The sequence below is a fragment of the Gouania willdenowi genome, chromosome 6 (assembly GCF_900634775.1).
Source record: "Gouania willdenowi chromosome 6, fGouWil2.1, whole genome shotgun sequence".
Taxonomy (NCBI): domain Eukaryota; kingdom Metazoa; phylum Chordata; class Actinopteri; order Blenniiformes; family Gobiesocidae; genus Gouania; species Gouania willdenowi.
Genome location: NC_041049.1, coordinates 43,172,627 through 43,180,860, shown reverse-complemented (window position 1 = coordinate 43,180,860; position 8,234 = coordinate 43,172,627). Strand labels below are relative to the sequence as shown.

The 8,234-nt window shown below is 48.1% G+C and overlaps 1 protein-coding gene across 1 annotated transcript; it reads right to left on the bottom strand.

Moving 5' to 3' along the window:
* Positions 1–1,324: 1,324 nt before the first annotated feature.
* Positions 1,325–2,796, bottom strand: LOC114465417 (zinc finger C2HC domain-containing protein 1A-like). The gene is made up of 2 exons (XM_028450413.1): positions 1,544–2,796; positions 1,325–1,369 (listed from the first exon to the last, which is right to left on the bottom strand). Exons 1-2 carry the CDS (start codon positions 2,537–2,539, stop codon positions 1,349–1,351), a joined length of 1,017 nt encoding a protein of 338 aa, XP_028306214.1. The 5' UTR covers positions 2,540–2,796; the 3' UTR covers positions 1,325–1,348.
* Positions 2,797–8,234: the final 5,438 nt, after the last annotated feature.

Here is an 8,234-nt window from a genome sequence, read left to right as displayed (position 1 = left end):
TTAGTTTGTTTTTTTTTCTTCTTGGAAATATGGATGTCTCTGTACACTCCTGTAACATGACATTCTTTTTGAAGAAGCAGAAGCACGGGTGTGTGTCTGGGAGGTTGTACTGTTGTTGTCTGTTGTAAAGCAAAAATTAATAAAGACATTGTTGGAAAAAAAATAAATAAAATGGTCTTTGTGGCATTTTTCTCCATGTCTAAGATCTGGAGTACAAGTGATTTAAAAACAGGGACATTTTGACACTTTAATCCCATTTATTCATTAAAACTCATATAAATGGTTGCAAAATCCAGGATGGGGGTCATCAGATGACTTATGTCCTATTTAGCATGAAAATGTAACATTTCATCCGTTTGCATCTTTGGTTTCCACCTGCACATGAAAAAAAGATGGATCTCTTCCCAACCGGAGTGTGTCTTTGTTGTTCTCCTGAGGTCATGTCACATTCACATCCTCCTCATCCCATATTTGCAGCAGAACTTGGCCAACTGCACCAGGTATCTGGTTCCACACAAATGACAGTACTTGCTGATGTTGTTCGCAATGTTGCTGTTATTACTAGATATGTGGTTCTTGCGCCAATTAGACGGCTTTTTGAGAGGTTCGGCTTTCGGTTTGGTTGGTTTCAGGGCAGAGATTTCATTTTCCTCCTGTTCTCTGCTTGCGGGAGTCGAAAACCTTTCTCTTTTTAGTCATTAACTTTTGACATATTACGATATGCTTCTCCCAAACTTTGGGGAAGAATCGTCTTTCACAGCTGTTACATTGAACCAGATCCACAGAGGGGGGGGCAGCTCCATCTTCAAATTCTGATCCGTAACCAGAACTCATAACCTGAGGTTTGTTTGCCGCTCCTGATGGTGGGCTTGTGAGGCCGGCGCTCCTCATTGATCCCGCTGAGGAAGCCTTAGGGTTGGGAATTCCAGACTGCTGACTGACGCCTGATCTCTGAGGTATGTGAGAGGAGGCTGAAGAGACGCATGCTACGTTAGGAGTGTCGGTTTTTTTCACAGCAGCAGGAGGCTTGCATGTTGTGGAACTTGCAAGCTTCTTGGCTCCTCCAGGCTTGCCTTTGTTGGGCATTCGTGCATGTTGCTTCTTGCAGATCTTAATGTGTCTGTCTGCTGCACTTTCATTGAACCTCCGCTGACAGCAAGGACACTGCATATAATCTGGGTCATAGGTAGGAGGTGGGGGTGGAGGCAGCGGTCTTCTACCCTTCTTGGCGGAACTGACAATCCTTGCAGCTCGAATAGTAAAAATTAAATTTTCGTGGTTCTTGCGCCAATTGGACAGCTTTTTGGGAGGTTCGGCCTTTGGTTTGGTTGGTTTCAGGAAGGAGATTTCAGTTCCTCTTAATCTCTGCCTGCGGGAGTCAAAAACCTTTCTCTTTTTAGCCATTAACTTTTGGCAAATTTTGGTATGCTTCTCCCAAACTTTGGAGAGAAATCGTCTTTTACAAGTGTTACATTGAACGAGATCCACAGAGGGGGGGGGCAGCGCCATCTGCAAATTCTGCTCCGTAACCAGAACTCATTACCTGAGGTTTGTTTGCTGCTCCTGATGGTGGGCTTGTGAGGCCGGCACTCCTCATTGATCCTGCTGAGGAAGCCTTAGGGTAGGGGATTCCAGACTGCTGTCTGATGCTTGATCTCTGAGGTATGCGAAAGACCGCTATAGGGATGCGTGATATCATAGGAGTGTTGGTTTTTTTCATAGCAGCAGGAGGCTTGTACGTCGTGGAACCTGCAAGATTCTTGGCTTCTCCAGGCTTGCCTTTGTTGGGCATTTGTGCATGTTGCTCCTTGTAGATCTTATTGTGTCTGTCTGCTGCACTTTCATTGAACCTCCGCTGACAGTAAGGACACTGGATATAGTCTGGGTCATTGGTGGGAGGTGGGGGTGGAGGCAGCGGTTTTTCATCCTTCATGGCTGCAGTGACGGTCTTTGCTGCTCGAATAGTAAAATTTAAATTCTTGTGGTTCTTGCTCATTACCTGAGGTTTGTTTGCCGCTCCTGATGGTGGGCTTGTGAGGCCGGCACTCCTCATTGATCCCGCTGTGGAAGCCTTATGGTATAGAATTCCAGACTGCTGTCTGATGCCTGATTGCTGAGGCATGCGAGTGGAAGCTGAAGGGACACGTGCTACGATAGCAGTGTTGATTTTTTTCACAGCAGCAGGAGTCCTATACGTCGTGGAACCTGCAAGCTTCTTGGCTCCTCCAGGCTTGCCTTTGTTGGGCATTCGTGCATGTATCTCCTTGCAGAACTTAATGTGTCTGTCTGCTGCACTTTCATTGAACCTCCGCTGACAGTAAGGACACTGGATATTGTTTGATTTGTCCTTTGGTTTGGTTGGTTTCAGGACGGAGATTTCAGTTCCTCTTAATCTCTGCCTGCGGGAATCAAAAACCTTTCTCTTTTTAGCCGTTACCTTTTGGCAGATATTGGTATGCTTCTCCCAAACTTTGGGGAGAAATCGTCTTTTGCAAGTGTTACATTGAACCAAATCCACAGGGGGGGGGGGCAGCGCCATCTTCAAATTCTTCCATCTTCCGGTGTTCCTTGTGTGATGCTTTTAAATGTATCTTCTCTCTGACTCTGACTCACTCCACTGAGTTCTAAACAGATAGAACTGTTTATTAGAATGATATGAGCCAAAAACATCAAAGGAGCAATTAGAAGCGATGTGATGATGTCACCCAGGAGGCTCCGCCGCAATGGAACTCTCCTATGTAGCTAGGGAATGTCTTGTGTGCTTGGGTGCACTTGCTCTGGTGGTAGGTGGTGGGCTCTCTTGTTGAAGGGGGGCGTTGCCTCCCACCACAGCCCAAAGCAGCCCGTACGGCCCCACAACAACACCGACAGCTGGGAGGCGACGCCCCCCACCTCTTCCCCGTTTTGGGGCTGTGGTGGTGATCTACCCCTGAACCACTGGGAGGTGTATTTGATGCCCTGTTTTGCTTTTGGGGTTAAATAGTGCGCCGTGGGGCTGGTGTAGGTTTTCCGGCCATGCGGCTTTGTACCGTTCCTTGGGACAACCCTGCCCAACTGCCAATATCCATGTTTTTTTTTTTTTTTAATTGTCTTCACATGCTGTCAAAGGTCAGCACTACAAGAAGTGCAATCTTCTTAAGACAGCGATGTATGTTTTGTATTGCAATTGTTCCAGATCCCACGTCTGTGGAACCGGTAACAGGTATATTGTCCTGTTGGTTCAGGAAAGAAGAAAAGATGACCCGTTGTATCGTTCCGCAGGCCGCATAAAGTCTTTAATAACTGAACAGAATCGGTGATATACGGCAGCCCTTGCAGAGTCCAACCCTCACTGGAAACAAGTTCCATTTACTGCCAGCAATGCGGACCAAACTCTGAAACCTGTTGTAAAGGGAATGGACATATCAGTTACACTGTAGCATTTTTCAGTATTCAAGACCAACACATGAATTATCAGTTTTAATTTTTTATTTTATTCAAGTGCAAAACATTTGGCCCTAATTTGGCTCCATATTAATCTCTTTTAGCTCCTCATCCTTCATTTGTTTATCTGAGAATAATCCAGATTTGTTGGCCATAAAAGCTCCTGATTTGTGTAACTGCATTAATCCATAACAATTAAAACTCCAAGTTTTTGAAACAATATAAGTGTCACAGCCACTTAATCAGTGGATGAGACACACCTGGGAGTGAGCTGCAGCAGGAGTCATTGGTCCTCACATAAAAGCTGCATGCAGTGTGTTTTCTGGTGTCAGACTGTTAACAACTATAGATTTTGTTTCTCTACCCACTTGCCTGGAAACTGCAAGATCATCTGCCAGAGTAACCACTGCTTCAAATCTCCCAGGATCAACTCCACCATCTGCCTCTGCTTCTCCTCTGGACTGGATTTCCTCACACGGCTCTGCTCAGCCATGATCCTCCACTACCTCAGTCAGCCTGTTTCCCGATCCTCTGTCACCATCTCTCCATCACCCAAACCGCCAGCTTTATTCCCCAGTTCTGTTTGTGAGTTTATATCTGAGTTGAATTAAATACTGCAAAGGATCATTGCTTGTTGTGTCTTGTTGTCCTGCACTCGAGCCTCTGAATACCGGCCGTGACAGTACAGTCTGACCAACATGAGCTCAGCAGGCAATGCGTTAATGCAGCGCCAGGTGAAATGTCTTTGCAACAAGCCGTTGTTAATCAAGGTTCTACTCTGGAACAACACGCGGCGTTGCTACAAAGTCTAGTGGAGAGTAATAATGCCTTACTGAGAGAAGTTTCCTCTTTAACCAGCAAAGCTAATCAAATAGCCACTTCAATTGCTTCGCCTGCCGCAGCAGCGGCTGTTTCTAGTCCTGGTGCAAGTACTTTGGCCAACATTGACCCTGCCTTGCCCCAGCCAGTACGCGAACGGCGATGGTAGCTCATGTCAGGCCTTTCTAAAGCAAGTATCTCTCATTTTTGACCTACAACCACTCTCGTACTCCTCAGAAAGGGCTAGGGTAGCATTCCTAATTAGTCTGCTTTCTGGTCCAGCACGAGAATGGGGAACGGCCGTGTGGAGCCGACGGGAGCCTGTGTGCAACGCATACTCGGCATTTGTAGAGGAGATGAAGAAGGTTTTTGACCACCCAGTTCAGGGAAGGGATGCAGGTCACCGTCAATTGTCTATCCGCCAGGGTAACCAAAGCGTGTCAGAGTTCTCTGTGGAGTTCCGCACCTTGGCGGCAGCTAGTGGTTGGAATGGTGAGGCCCTTCAGGAAGCATTCTATACGGCGCTCCAGGACTCCATTAAGGATGAGTTAGCCACACGCGACGAAACCCGCAGTCTGGATGAGACCATCGCTCTTGCCATCCGGATAGACAACAGAATGAGAGAACGCCGCAGAGAGAAGGGCTCTCGACCCGAATCGGTCCGATCCGTTCTTGGGGGACGTCAGGACCCCCCAGCTCTGCCCTGTCTTTTATCTGAACCAGAACCCATGCAGCTTGGCTGCACACTGCTTTCCCTTCAGGAGAGACAACATCGACGGGACACCAACAAGTGCATGTATTGTGGTAAACCAGGACACTTCATTGCAGCCTGCCCAATGAAGTCCGGGAAAGGACCAGGCTCACCAGTAGTAGGGGAGGTACTGGTGAGCCAAGCCACATCTTTAGGAAGACCTCCTCGTCTGCAAGTCTCTGCTTCTCTTTGCTGGCAATCTAGCTCAGTCTCCATCCAGACCCTCATTGATTCAGGAGCTGAGGAAAATTTTCTGGACAGCCGGTTAGCCCAGCAGTTAAAGATTCCATTGGTTCCACTGAAGACCCCTCTTAAGGTATGTGCCCTTAATGGGTTACTGTTTTCTCAAGTCTGTCATAGAACTGTTCCTGTAACATTGATTCTAGCTGGTAATCACCGTGAGACCACCTCCTTCTACATCATGAACCACTCAAATCCTCCTTTGGTCCTTGGCTTCTCCTGGCTCCAGCGTCATAACCCCCGGTTGGATTGGAAGAAGAAAAATATTCTCTCCTGGGATCCTGTCTGTCATGAAACCTGTCTGCATTCCGCCTTGACTCCTTCAAGTCCCTCTCCAACCAGCCCGGCCCCGTTCATCGACCTTAGGTTAGTTCCACGAGAATATCATGACCTGGCACCTGTATTCAGTAAGGAAGATGCTTTGTCCCTGCCCCCACATCGTCCATACGACTGCGCAATTGATCTCATTCCCGGTGCCACTCTTCCTTCCAGTCGCCTTTATAATCTCACCAGACCAGAACAAGTGGCTATGGAGTCCTACATTCGAGACTCCTTGGCCGCAGGGATCATCAGACCATCATCTTCACCCGTTGCAGCTGGTTTTTTCTTCGTGGACAAGAAGGACAAGACTCTCCGTCCATGCATTGACTTCCGCAGAATGAATGATATCACCATTAAGAACTCTCACCCTCTGCCACTGATCAACTCTGCTTTTACTGCACTTCATGATGCCACCATCTTCACCAAGTTGGATCTTCGGAATGCCTATCACCTCATCCGCATCTGTCAGGGAGATGAGTGGAAGACGGCTTTTAATACCCCCTTAGGACATTTTGAGTATCTTGTCATGCCCTTTGGCCTTACCAACGCCCCAGCGGTTTTCCAACATCTCATCAACGATGTTCTTCGGGATATGATTAATCGGTTCGTCTTTGTTTATATTGACGACATTCTAATCTATTCCAGGAATGAGGTGGAACATACTCACCATGTTCGTCAGGTTTTGGAACGCCTCCTGAAGAATCGTCTGTTCGTCAAAGCCGAAAAATGTGAGTTCCACGCTTCCACAGTTTCTTTCCTCGGTTTTATCATTGCTCCGGGGGAGGTAAAGATGGACCCGAAGAATGTTTCTGCTGTCGAATACTGGCCCACACCCGAGGATAAGAAGCAGTTGCAGCGGTTCTTAGGTTTTGCTAATTTCTATCGCAGGTTCATTAGAAATTATAGCAAGATTGCTGTTCCATTAACCTCTCTCACATCTGTCAATAGGCCATTCTCGTGGACCCCTGAGGCGGATCGTGCTTTTCTGGATCTAAAGCAACGTTTTGTTTCTGCACCCATTCTGATCCAACCTGACCCCAGTTTGCAGTTTGTGGTAGAGGTGGATGCATCTGATACGGGAGTTGGAGCAGTTCTGTCCCAGCGGTCCCCTGTGTACCAAAAGCTACACCCCTTTGCATTTTTCTCCCGCCGCCTCTCCTCTGCGGAAAGAAATTATGACGTGGCTAACCGTGAATTGCTGGCAGTGAAACTGGCTCTTGAAGAATGGCGGCACTGGTTGGAAGGAGCAGAACAACCATTCATCGTTTGGACTGACCACAGAAATTTAGAGTACATTCGCTCCGCTAAGAGACTCAATGCCCGTCAAAGCCCGTGGACTCTATTCTTTGGAGTTTAAGTTAACTCTGTCATACGTCCTGGATCCAGAAATATCAAGCCGGATGCCCTGTCCCGACAGTTTGCGGCAGGGGAATCTGCTGGTGAACCCGAGCCGATTCTCCCCAAGTATTGTGTGGTGGCATCCTGGACATGGGAGATTGAGTCAAGGGTGCAAGAGGCGCTGGAGCTTCACCCTGATCCAGGTAACGGACCACCAAATATACTGTACGTACTGACTCTTTCGTTCTCAGGTTCTCGTCTGGCCCATTCCTCTCGGCTTACAATTCACCCTGGTACCGCACGCATCTGGAGGTGTTTGAAAAGAAGTTCTGGTGGCCGTCCTTGGACAAAGACACCCGTGAGTTTTTTGCGCCTGTTATGTTGTTCTGCTAATCAAACCTCCAATAAACCTACGGCGGGGTTGCTCCAGCCCCTGCCTGTGCCTCATCGGCCCTGGTCCCATATCGCCATTGACTTTGTTACTGGTCTACCACCGTCCTAAGGTAACACGACCATTCTTACAATTGTTGATCGATTTTCAAAGGCTGCTCATTTTGTTGCCATCCCCAAGCTTCCCTCTGCTAGGGAGACAGCGGATCTCCTCATCCTGCATGTCTTCAGACTCCATGGCATTCCAGTGGATATTGTTTCGGATCGTGGGCCCCAGTTTACTTCGGAGGTTTGGCGGTCATTCTGTTCTGCGTTGGGAGTAAAGGTCAGTCTCTCCTCTGGATTCCATCCCCAGTCCAATGGCCAGACAGAGAGAGCTAATCAGTCCCTTGAGACCTATCTAAGATGCATGACCTCTGACAACCCCACTGCATGGAGTAACGTCTTGCCCTGGGTCGAATATGCGCATAACTCCCTGGCTAATTCTTCTTCCGGCCTCTCTCCTTTTCAGTGTTCCCTGGGCTACCAACCACCCTTGTTCCCATCTCAGGAAGGGGAGATTGCCATCCCTTCTTTGCAATCCTTCCTGAGACGCTGTGAGAAGACCTGGAAGAGAGCGAGAACCTCTTTATTAAAGGCTGGTCGTAGAATGGCACAACAGGCCAATCGCCATCGCTCTCCTGCCCCAGTCTACGTACCAGGTCAGGCTCCTTAATCAGTGGATGAGACACACCTGGGAGTGAGCTGCAGCAGGAGTCATTGGTCCTCACATAAAAGCTGCAGGCAGTGTGTTTTCTGGTGTCAGACTGTTAACAACTATAGATTTTGTTTCTCTACCCACTTGCCTAGAAACTGCAAGATCATCTGCCAGAGTAACCACTGCTTCAAATCTCCCCGGATCAACTCCACCATCTGCCTCTGCTTCTCCTCTGGGACTGGATTCTCACACGGC